Source organism: Oncorhynchus masou, chromosome 5, assembly GCF_036934945.1.
Source record: "Oncorhynchus masou masou isolate Uvic2021 chromosome 5, UVic_Omas_1.1, whole genome shotgun sequence".
Taxonomy (NCBI): Eukaryota; Metazoa; Chordata; class Actinopteri; order Salmoniformes; family Salmonidae; genus Oncorhynchus; species Oncorhynchus masou.
This window is the reverse complement of record NC_088216.1, coordinates 79,568,936-79,581,801: the sequence shown is the minus strand read 5'-3', so window position 1 is coordinate 79,581,801 and position 12,866 is coordinate 79,568,936. Positions and strand designations below refer to the sequence as shown.

The window sequence follows — 12,866 nt, the reverse complement described above, 5'->3', positions numbered from 1 at the left end:
AAAACAAAAAAGTAGATTGTGCTGATTTATAGGCACATTGAACCATATCACGCAGTAGTTTAAAAAGTCTGTGGATAGTGATCAAATGAAGACGTCATATTATCAATTATTACATCTTTATCCACCTTCGCTATTGGAATTTCAATGAATTTCATGAATTGAAATGGAGCTGACCTCAAACTAGGTTTCTTTATTAACTGAGGGCCTTAGTAGAAGAAGGACAAGCCAACATGGGCCAGCCATAGAAATGGAGCCATAGGGCTAGCAATAGAAACGGAGCCATAGGGTCAAGCTTTAGAAATGGAGCCATAGGGCTAGCCATAGAAATGGAGCCATAGGGTCAAGCTTTAGAAATGGAGCCATAGGGCTAGCCATAGAAACGGAGCCATAGGGTCAAGCTTTAGAAATGGAGCCATAAGGCTAGCCATAGAAACGGAGCCATAGGGTCAAGCTTTAGAAATGGAGCCATAGGGCTAGCCATAGAAACGGAGCCATAGGGTCAAGCTTTAGAAATGGAGCCATAGGGCTAGCCATAGAAACGGAGCCATAGGGTCCAGCTTTAGAAATGGAGCCATAAGGCTAGCAATAGAAACGGAGCCATAGGGTCAAGCTTTAGAAATGGAGCCATAGGGCTAGCCATAGAAATGGAGCCATAGGGTCAAGCTTTAGAAATGGAGCCATAGGGCTAGCCATAGAAACGGAGCCATAGGGTCAAGCTTTAGAAATGGAGCCATAAGGCTAGCCATAGAAACGGAGCCATAGGGTCAAGCTTTAGAAATGGAGCCATAGGGCTAGCCATAGAAACGGAGCCATAGGGTCAAGCTTTAGAAATGGAGCCATAGGGCTAGCCATAGAAACGGAGCCATAGGGTCAAGCTTTAGAAATGGAGCCATAGGGATAGCCATAGAAACGGAGCCATAGGGTCAAGCTTTAGAAATGGAGCCATAGGGATAGCCATAGAAACGGAGCCATAGGGTCAAGCTTTAGAAATGGAGCCATAGGGATAGCCTTAGAAACGGAGCCATAAGGTCAAGCTTTAGAAATGGAGCCATAGGGATAGCCATAGAAACGGAGCCATAGGGTCAAGCTTTAGAAATGGAGCCATAGGTATAGCCATAGAAATGGAGCCATAGGGTCAAGCTTTAGAAATGGAGCCATAGGGATAGCCATAGAAACAGAGCCATAAGGTCAAGCTTTAGAAATGGAGCCATAGGGATAGCCATAGAAACGGAGCCATAGGGTCAAGCTTTAGAAATGGAGCAATAGCGATAGCCATAGAAACGGAGCCATAGGGTCAAGCTTTAGAAATGGAGCCATAGGGATAGCCATAGAAACGGAGCCATAGGGTCAAGCTTTAGAAATGGAGCCATAGGGATAGCCATAGAAACGGAGCCATAGGGTCAAGCTTTAGAAATGGAGCCATAGGGATAGCCATAGAAACGGAGCCATAGGGTCAAGCTTTAGAAATGGAGCCATAGGGCTAGCCATAGAAACGGAGCCATAGGGTCAAGCTTTAGAAATGGAGCCATAGGGCTAGCCATAGAAAGGGAGCCATAGGGTCAAGCTTTAGAAATGGAGCCATATGGCTAGCCATAGAAACGGAGCCATAGGGTCAAGCTTTAGAAATGGAATGATATACTTATACAGGTTACTTACATGTGCTAGCTGTCTCACAGTCATCCCCAGGCTCGCGGAAGGATCCAGAGCGCATCATGCTCTTGGGCCGGTCGGCCAGTGACATGGTGCTGCCCAGTGGAGAGGTGCCATACAGGTCGAAGGCCATGTCGTTGGTGGGGATACTGTTGGAGCGGGTTATCCTGGGGGCACCGCTCGGGATGGGGGCAACTGGGAGGGCAGGAAAGTTGGCATAAGTAAGAGGCCGGCTGGCACAGAAACTGTATGAGGCACGCACGAACACTACATACTCACACACTCACACATACCTGCACTCACTCACACATACCTGCACTCACTCACACTCACCGACACACACACACCCACACACACACACCAACACACACACACCAACACACACACACACACACCGACACACACACACACACACTCCCGAGGGGAACCTCACCCTGATGACTCAGTGTAAGGAGACACTCAGGTTCCACAAACAGTTAAAGTGATATACAGTATGTATATACTGTACATACATAGCATTGCTTTACTCAGAGCGTCTTTTATATCTCCTGCCTATTCACACTTCATCAGTACACATATAAGAGATCATCATATTTTACTGACACAGCCAAATCTGAACTATAAAATAAATATTTAACTATGTAACTTGATTAGTTCTGAATATGATTAGACTAATTTCTGAACTATAATGTCAACAGGGTGTTAATGTACTTCAGTGCATACACATTTACTGTATTCACAGGCTCATTCTAAAGGAGCGTTATGTGTTTCTGTAATTCAACGCGACCAACATCACACGGACTCAAAGTAAATGCATCCGCTGCTGCCGGGCTGTTACTGCTGCTTTCAACCTGTGCCTTAAACCTTTCAAATGTATCTGTGTTGAAATACAGACCAGCAGGACGATTAGTCTGAGTGAGAGTTTAGAGTTACACAGAGTTTTCCAGTCAGTCTTCAGACCTGCAGGGCTGTGGATGGATAAAGGTGCAGTAGACTGAGACTCACCCACGTTAGTGAGGACAGCCTTGCCAGAGGAGAGGTGGGGAATGTGGGTGGGCGATGGCAGCTGAGGGGGGCTCTCGCTCTCCATCAGGCTCACTGCGGTGTGAGAGTGACGCCTCTCCTTCCCCTCCGACTGATCCTCTGACAGACCAGAGCTGTAGCGACTGGAGCAGGGCATGGAGAAGAAAGCAACAATTAAACATGTGCCTCGGACGAGAAAAATATACTACATCATTTGTACATCGGATACAGCAAATGTGTCATAAAACAATGAAAAACTTACTTGACATACCCTAATCCTTTCTTGGGTAAGGTGTTCCTGTCTGTTTGTAAACTTGTAGAGAAAGAACAAGACAACAATAATTACCTTTTCTGCAATCAAAGATAGTAGAACATCTTGTTATTAATAATATCTCAGATGCAGTAGAAAGATGGCAACAGTTTGATCATAGTATGTTCCTACATACAGATACTGACTGGTGTACAGGGTTCCGAAACCTATTCCACCTCATCATCAGGGTCTTACTTCTGTCATGACCCACCTGTCTGGGAGATTGAGGGAGGTCCTGCTCCCAGCACCCCAGGTCCCCGTGCTCCTCGTCTCCTCCCTGTCCCTGTCTCTGTAGCTGTCCCTGTCCCTGTCTCTGGACTCTGCCCGGATATATCCTCCACTGGGAGGGACACTCATGGTGAGGGGAAGTGACTCCATGCTGCGGTGTAGGCCAGACAGTTTGGGGTAGAGCAGCGGAGAGCCGCCCATGGACAGGGTCTGGCTGGGGTAGCAGCTGGGGGAGTCGAGGTGCAGGATGGGTGCTGGGCTAGGGGTGAGGCCCCGGGGGATGGTGCTGCGTGGGCCGGACCCAGCCAGGTCCTGGAGCTTGGAGTAGGGGGGCACTTTAGGAGGGAGGTCCTGAATGGTCACGCACGAGTCCAGGCTGTTGGAGTTGACCTTGTCCAGGTGTGCCAGGCTTGGAGGCCTACCCAGAGATTTGCAGCTCAGCATCCTATGAATTAGACATGAGACACAGAATGTCAGATCCAGCACCATCCAGAACCACGAAAACTCCAGAGACCCTCCTTTTCTGGACTTGTTCTCAGGCCTGGCATGAAAAAGACATGAAAACACTGCACGCAAAATGACAGTGACTTGTTTTCTTGCTGTGTTGTTCTCTTATGTCTATAAAGCGGTTTGAGTAGATAAAAAATTACACAGTAACTCTTCCTAAAATATCTTAGAACATTCAGCTGAGCAAACTGGGTCGACACTAACAGAGTAATATATGTAGCTGGTTCTATAAACCCCATACCACCGCAAAAGGAGTACTGTGACTAAAAATTGCACAATTGTAATGTACTGTAGGAATGTATCTGGATGGTGACTTTACCTCTGAGTGGTGGGTGATGAGAGCTCAGGGTATTTGCTGCTGCTGGCCCTACGCAGCCCATGCAGTTTGGCGCTAGCCTCCCCAGTAGAATCACCCTGACAGTCTGCCATCTTCAGAGAGCCACACAGGGAGCCCATATCAGACGCCACTGCCTTGGCCTTAGCCCTCTCCTTCTCCTTCTCCCTGTCTGTCTGGTTGACAGGGCCTGTGCTCCCTCCTCGACTGGCCCCCTTAGTGCTTCCACTGCCAGTTTCTTTCCCCCTCGGGCCGGGGCAGGCCATGGAGGCAGGCTTCAAGCTGAGCAGGCCGGGGTCCATGCTGCTGCTGGCGGGCCGGGCCGACCCAGGGCGGCCGATCAGGCTGAGGGTGCTGGACTTAGCGGGGCGTGGCAGGCTGCGGTACTGGAGGCTGTTACGGGCGCTGGGCCCCAGGAAGCCCCCCTCCTCACTGCCGGTGGCGTCAAAGCTATTCTTACGCCCCGCTCTTCCTCCTCCTCCTCCAACTCCCAGAGGCTTCACTGGGATGCCAGAAGACTTGGGCATCTTGCCCAAGGTGGCAGAGCCACTAGAGATGGTACTGCCCCCTGCTGTCATTACGGTGGCGGTGCTGGTGGTCGGGAGCCTCTTGTAGCCGAACGAGGCCCCGGCAGAGGGCTTGACCAGGCCGGATGGGGGCTTGCGGAGTTCCCGGTGCTGCGGAAGATGATCCCTCCCGGCGTCAGAACGAGATCGCTGCAGCCCAGCAGCCTTCACAGACATCCTTGTCTTGTCCACCACCCTGTGGTCACACTTTGGTGCTGCAGAGAGAGAGATAGAGAGATAAATGTCTTCATACTTTTGGAACTTTTGTGAATGCAATGTTTAATGTAAAAAAAACGTTTGATTTCACTTTTGTTTATTATCTACTTCACTTGCATTGGCAATGTTAACATATGTTTCCCATGCCAATGAAGCCCTTGAATTGAGAGAGATGAGATTCAACCATACCATTATCATTATTCATGATTAGTCAGCTACCAGCTGTAATAATGAGTGGAGCTGAAAGTGGACCATTGCATATAGATCAAGAGTGAAAGAAATCATCAGTCAACTGGCTAGATGTGGATGATAGCATCATTACTAATGTTGGATGACCAGAACCGTACCCTATGGCTTAATGGCTACTTGGTCACATAAAAGCAGCTGTATATAACAAGAAACATGTGTATTTACTTAGAGATGGTTAATGTTCCCTAGATGAAGACAACTAGTCACCAACATACAGCCACAAACATCTCAGAGGTACTGCAGACATGTCTGTGTGACAAACTGGGCCCTTGACCAAGACGTAATGAAATGCAACGGGCAAATACTTTGGTGACTGACAAAATTAGGGAAAGGCTTAGTTTTTATTAATCGCACCCTGTAACTTGTGCATTCATATTATTCTGGAAACTTGACATGTACAAGTCACAAAAATGTTTCAGACACATTTATAAATGCATGGATTATTGGGGGGGTCGACTAAACTAACATATGAAATTGTTTTAAGATGGTCACACCATGGATCATTTTAGGACCCCTGTAGGTATACATTTGTTTTATTTCATTTGGTCTTTATTACTATAGCCCATAGAAACACATTGAATAACAAACACATTCATAAATGGCAATACAGACAGTAAAACAATGATCATAAGGAATTAGGTGTTGAAGTGTCTGTCCTATATTTAGGAGATACAAGAAAGCTCAGGAAATATTTTTGTTTTTTAGACACATATTTAACCCCTTTTGTTGTTGTTACAACACTACCTTCATACTCCCATTCACTTTTTACACCGCAGATTTCCTTCAGATGAGTCTCATGACATTTGTGAGGGTTGTAAAAGCAGAATATCCACTTTCCACAGTGGGGTCATATTAGTTTGTAGCCCAAACGGTTCGGTACCTGCAGACAGAAGCTGGCACATCGGCTGAACCAACTTCCCACTGTGATCGTGTGCGTCTCCTCTTTCCATAGAATGGTCATATTAGTTTGTAGGGCAGACTGTTCGGTACCTGCAGACATTTTCATCAGAAGGCTGATTGTCTGGATGTCTCATGGTCTGACAAACATCTCTGTTTCCCGGCCACCTTCCACCGCAGGTGTGGAAGGATGATATCGGCGGATGGAGACGCTGCCCATGGAAAATTATTTCTCTAGCTTAAACTGACACATTTTAATGGCTATTTTTTTTGTATTATGTTACTTAGATTGACGAACGGGCGCGTCAATAGACTCTTAAGGAATAACAGAGGCGTTATAAAGTAACAGTGCATGTCACTCAGTCAGGGAGAAAAGGTGAAGGTTAGTTAAGAAAGCAAAAGCAAAGAGCAGTAAAATAGCTGCCAGTCTTTCCCATGTGACATAGCCTCATTGGACACCATCAATGGAATTGAAAGCAGCATAACTGATTGGGGAAATTAAAAAGAAAACAGTGTCTGTTTGGGAATATCACAAGACTGCATTTTCAGCCCAGAGAACGATGCCAAAAAACATAGAGCCTCCTAATCAGCCACATTAATCAGACGAATAAGTGGTCGAGGGCATTGCAATAAATTGCATCAGTCAGGAAATTGAACTGCAGTTTGATTGTTTCCTCTATTGTTCAATCATAATTAGATTGCAAGGAATGAAATAACCCCTAAACACAACATTATTGCTGTGATCAGATGGATGAGTCACTACACATCATTGTAATCCGCTGCATTTCATTACTAGCAAACAATAGATCCATAGAACTGGCTTTAGGCTGAATAAAAGGTAATGCACTACATTGCACACCAGTGGAGGCTGCTGAGGGGAGGACGGCTCATAATAATGGATGAAATGGAGTGAATGGAATGGTATGGAAAGTGTGTGATACCATTCCATTCACTCAATTCCAGCCATTGTACTCCATTTCAGCCATTATAAAGAGCCATCCTCCCCTCAGCAGCCTCCACTGCTGCACACTCTTGCTACTACGTCTTAGTCTGAAAAATATGCATTTTTACTTGAACTATGAATCAGAGAAAAATATGATTTAAAAAAAGAGTTAATTAAGAAACAAGTCACACACCCGCCATTTGAAATGCCATACTGCACTTTGTATTGTTGGAAAGGAAACCTTTTGTTGCTGTTTAAATGCCATTTTCCTACTGATACTTCCCATAAAGTTTAATGTGGTATCTGTAGTCCTCAACCTCAGGTATGGAGCGAAAATATGTTCAAATTCATTATACATTTTTCCCCCTTTATTTAACCAGGTAGCCAGTTGAGAACAAGTTCTCATTTACAACTGCGACCTGGCCAAGATAAAGCAAAGCACTGCGACAAAAACAACACAGACTTACACATAAACAAACGTACAGTCAATAACACAATAGGAAAAATATGTACAGTGTGTGCAAATGTAGAACCGTAGGGAGGTAAGGCAATAAATAGACAATAGAGGCGAAATAATTACAATTTAGCGTTAACACTGGAGTGATAGATGTGCAGATGATGATGTGCAAGTAGAGATACTGGGGTGCAAAAGAGCAAGAAGATAAATAACAATATGGGGATGAGGTTGTTGGGTGTGCTATTTACAGATTGGCTGTGTACAGGTCCAGTGATCGGTAAGCTGCTCTGACAGCTGATCCTCAAAGTTAGAGAGGGAGATATAAGACAAAGAATGCTTCACAGACAGTGTTTTACAGTGAGTTTGTCTTTGATAAGAAGCATGGGAAGGTTAACCAAGAGAGAAACCCAAAGATCCTTGTTCTGTATGGAATACACTGGCATTTCTTCTCAGTGTTCTTGTACAGTACTAGGCTTTCCAATCAAACTCTGGCACAGACTTTCAACATTTCATTTGGTATCAAGCAGATATCTGCCTGCTGTGGCTACTCTCCATGTGGAATCCATTTAGGGGAGGTTATGGATGACAAAGATATCTTGCAAAACAAGTTAACAATCATGTTTCCTCCTCCGAAGATGTCACGCCATTCATACTTCTACTTTAACACAAACACACTCTTTATGAATGCAAGCAGTAAAAACCCTTTCCTGTATAGCAGTCACTTGGAATAATGATTTCAATATAATCATCAAATTGCTAAGTTACTCCCAACTCAACAGGACTGGACCAACAACAAGGTATATAGTGTAGAGAGAGAGAGAGAGAGAGAGAGAGAGAGAGAGAGAGAGAGAGAGAGAGAGAGAGAGAGAGAGAGAGGAAGAGAGAGACAGAGGAAGAGAGAGAGAGACGTGGGCCCTGGCAGTAAACACCCAAAATATTAAAAGAAGGATTTTCCAGAGAAGATCCAGATCTCAGGGAATTAGACCAAAGTTCACAATTGGTACAAAATATATATAGTACTGCACACACTATAATTACTTAGGTTTAAAAATAAGCTCAACTGGGCACATTAATGATGCAGTGAATGAACTGAGAGACAAAACAAGCAGGACAAATTGAATGTGTCATTGAACCAATTGCACTTTATGGCAGCTAGGTGTGGGGTCAACTTGCAAAACAATATTTCAACCAATGGGACAAACACCCCATTGAAACCCTGCATGCAGAGTTCTGTAAGATTCTCCTACGTGTCCAGAGGAAAACTACAAACAATGCATGCAGGGCAGAGTTAGGCCAATATCCACTAATAAACTCCAAAAAGAGCAATTCAGTTTAAATACAGTGACCCCCTCTCATATCATTACCATGCCCTGCAATACCAAGAGCTGAGCAAAAAATAGAGTCCCCTCATCCAGCTGGTCCTGGGGCTGAGTTCACAAACCTGTTCTACTAACACACTGAAGCCTGGACCAGAACATCCAGTCAATCAGATCAAAACAAATTACAACACAGTCCAAACAAAACCTCATTATTTATTGGGAAACACAAGCACAAAGCAAAATGCTGTGCTATCTGGCCCTAAATGGACTGTACACCGTGGTAAACTATTTGACCATGGTTACTGATCAAAACCTTAGAAAACCCTTGATGGGGGCCTCCCAAGTGGGGCAGTGGTCTTGGGCACTGCATAAAAGTGCTAGCTGTGCCTCTATAGATCCTGGTTCAAGTCCAGGCTCTGTCGCAGCCGGCCGCAACCGGGGGGTTTGGCTGGGTCGTGTTTTGGAGGACACGGCTCTCGACCTTTGACTCTCCCGAGAAGCAGCAATGGGACAAGACTGTAACAACTAATTGGATATCACGAAAATGGGATTAAAAAATATTTAATTTAAAAAACTTGAGAAAGTACAGGCTTGCCATTGAGAAGGGTAGACACAGGAAAACAAAGGCTGTGCAACCACTTCCCTACAGCAGAACCCGAGACAGAGAGTTTCATTTCCCCTTTTCAATGTTTCAAAGACCTCTCTGATAAGGATAGGCTATATGTGCTGTTGGGTCGGGGACACAGAGAGCTGTGGGTTGGCAGCGCACTACATTGCTGCCTGCCATAAGATCAGGGACAGTGTCTGACAGACCAAGCAACCTGGACATGTCCTTTATGCTTATTGTTATTGTTCAAAGTATGGTTATTTTGACCCTTGGTTATTGTTGTTACTAAATGACTTAAATGTAAATGTAAATGTAATTATGTTAATATTGTAAATCTTCAAAGTAAGCTTTGGCAATACGTACATTGTTACATCATGACAATAAAGCAAACTGAATTGAATTGAGAGAGAGAGGGGAGAAAGACCTTAGAGCGAGAGAAGCAGAGCGAGAGAGGCAGAGCAAGAGAGACAGAGCGAGAGAGGCAGAACGAGAGAGAGACAGAGATAGAGATAGAGAGAGATAACACATGTTATTCAATCTGACCTGCCACTTTGAGCACGCTCTGAGAAGTGTGGGTAATGGGTGAGGTCACGCCCACAGGAGGGTGGCGCCCCTTCTTATTAAAGTTCCCTGGCTGACCTGGGATCTGGGGCTTCCTCAGTTCCCCTTTGACCCCCGCGTCCTCACTAGCACCCTCCATGGGTCTCGAGGACTTCCTCCACTTGCTGGGGGTCTCGGTCTTGAGGCTCCCAGTTTCGTAGCTGCCCCCGTCCATCTTGCGTGCGGCCTTGGCATCCTCACTGTACCAGGACAGGCCACTCTCCACCAGGGAGCGCTTCTCAGCATCGGTGCGGAGCTGCATAAGGACATAGAGACATAACCATTGAGATATGAAGTATTCTGCAAATGGACAAATTATATTTGCATTGTCACAATGGTAAACACAGTGTTGAAGTCAATTCCATTTCAGTTCAATCAATGAAGAAAAATAATCGAAATTCAGATTTAGGAATTCTTGAATTTTCTGAATTTAAATTTTTTATTGTGGGGGCCATGTGAGAGGCAGCCAGGTGTGTGTGCGTGTGTGCGTACATATGGGACACTGTTTGTTATCTCTGCCAGAACCTCAGTTTACACTCAGTAATCTCTGCTGTCCCGTCTGAGTGCCTGTCTGCATTTCAGAGAAAGAGCATGTGGGAGGAACTGATAAGCCTGTACAGTTTAACATCAGAGATTCACTGCAGTCACTATGTTATGATCTGCGGAGTCTTTCACTGCAGTCACTATGTTATGATCTGCGGAGTCTTTCACTGCAGTCACTATGTTATGATCTGCGGAGTCTTTCACTGCAGTCACTATGTTATGATCTGCGGAGTCTTTCACTGCAGTCACTATGTTATGATCTGCGGAGTCTTTCACTGCAGTCACTATGTTATGATCTGCAGAGTCTTTCACTGCAGTCACTATGTTATGATCTGCGGAGTCTTTCACTGCAGTCACTATGTTATGATCTGCGGAGTCTTTCACTGCAGTCACTATGTTATGATCTGCGGAGTCTTTCACTGCAGTCACTATGTTATGATCTGCGGAGTCTTTCACTGCAGTAGTCGCTAATAGAAATAATGAATCATGTTCTCCTTTAAATCCCATAATGGATGATCAGTCTTTTTGACTTGGTGTTCTGAAGCCACATTACATACTCATGACATGCATTGTGGATGACGTGCTACATGAAAGGTTGGTCAATCTGGGCTGATTTAACAGTGTACTCGATTCCAAATGCCCCAGTCTTGCTTCAGCTATTTTCACAATGTTTTTCAACGCCCTCCCCTTTCTAGGCCACTGCTACCATATTACGTAACGACTGCTCTTCCGTGGTCTGCGGGGCAGGCACAATATTAACTGTCCAATTAAACTAGAACCAGCTGAGAATGATTAACTCCGACCTTTCCTTACAATAACGTTCAGCACGGTGGCCAAGGATGGGAATGGCTAAAACAATATAGTAACTTCCTGTTGGGCTCAATTCACCTCAACTCTATTGAATCACCTTTGCTCTACTCTTTGTTGAGCAGTGCAAAACTCATTCATCAAAACAACAAGGACACAATGCTGTTTCACCTAACGCGTCCCTAAGCAGAAGTCTGTTAATACAAGGTGGACACTAGTTTAGTGGGTAAGTCCATAGATATAAACTGAAACAGGACACACCTGTGCTCAGGTCTGTTTAATGCTGGTCTGACAAATCTGATTCCACGCTTCAAGATTGCTTTGATCACGTGGACTGGGATATGTTCCGCATTGCGGCGAACAACAACATTGATGAATACTCTGATTCGGTGAGCGAGTTTATTAGCAAGTGCATCGGTGATATTGTACCCATGTTGACTTTTAAAACCTTCCCCAACCAGAAACTATTGATTGATGGCAGCATTCGGCAAGACTGAAAGCGCGAACCACTGCTTTTAATCATGGCAAGGTGACCAGAAACGTGACCAAATATAAACAGTGTAGCTATTCCCTCCGCAAGGCAATTGAACAAGCTAAGCGTCAGTAGAGAGACAAAGTAGAGTCACAATTCAACAGCTCAGACACAAGACGTATGTGGTAGGGTCTACAGTCAATCACGGATTACAAAAAGAAAACCAGCCCCGTCGGGGACACCGACGTCTTGCCCCCAGACAAACTAAACAACTCCGTTGCTCGCTTTGAGGACAATACAGTGCAACTGACACGGCCCACTACCAAAACCTTCGGGCTCTCCTTCACCATAGCAAACGTGAGTATTAACGCGTTATTAACCCTCGCAAGGCAGCCGGCCCAGACGGCATACCTAGCCGTGTCCACAGAGCATGCTCAGACCAGCAAGCTGGTGTGTTTAAGGACATATTCAATCCATCCCTGTCCCAGTCTGCTGTTCCCACATGCTTCAAGAGGGCCACCATTGTTCCTGTTCCCAAGAAAACTAAGGTAACTCAGCTAAATGACTATCGCCCCGTAGCATTTACTTCCGTCATCATGAAGTGCTTTGAGAGACTAGTCAAGGATCAGATCACCTCCACCCTACCTGACACCCTAGACCCACTCCAATTTGCTTTCCGCCCCAATAGGTCCACAGACGACGCAATCACAATCAAACTGCACACTGTCCTAACCCATCTGGACAAGAGGAATGCCTATGTAAGAATGCTGTTCATTGATTACAGCTCAGCATGTAGCACCATAGTACCCTCCAAATTCGTCATTAAGCTCGAGACCCTGGGCCTCGACCACACCCTGTGCAACTGGGTCCTGGACTTTCTGAAGGACCGCCCCCAGGTGGAGAGGGTAGGAAACAACATCTCCACCCCGCTAATCCTCAACACTGGGGCCCCACAAGGTTGCGTTCTCAGCCCTCTCCTGTACTCCCTGTTCACCCACACAGACAGCATGGTGAAGAAGGAGCAACCTCAGGAGGCTGAAGAAATGTGGCTTGTCACCAAAAACACACTTTTACAGATGCACAATTGAGAGCATCCTGTTGGCTGTATCACCACGTGGTACGGCAACTGCTCCGCCAA

The 12,866-nt window shown here is 45.5% G+C and overlaps 1 protein-coding gene across 1 annotated transcript in view; it reads right to left on the bottom strand.

Annotated features, from left to right (window-relative positions):
- The window catches only part of LOC135540333 (neuron navigator 1-like), a 159,882-nt gene that overhangs the window by 29,331 nt on the left and 117,685 nt on the right, over nucleotides 1-12,866 (bottom strand). Inside the window, exons 8-13 of the mRNA XM_064966922.1 lie at nucleotides 9,850-10,162; nucleotides 4,038-4,833; nucleotides 3,195-3,656; nucleotides 2,936-2,986; nucleotides 2,656-2,816; nucleotides 1,657-1,845 (exon numbers count right to left, since the gene is read on the bottom strand). Coding sequence (XP_064822994.1) covers nucleotides 1,657-1,845; nucleotides 2,656-2,816; nucleotides 2,936-2,986; nucleotides 3,195-3,656; nucleotides 4,038-4,833; nucleotides 9,850-10,162 — 1,972 coding nt within the window. The remainder of the gene's footprint in view (nucleotides 1-1,656; nucleotides 1,846-2,655; nucleotides 2,817-2,935; nucleotides 2,987-3,194; nucleotides 3,657-4,037; nucleotides 4,834-9,849; nucleotides 10,163-12,866) is intronic.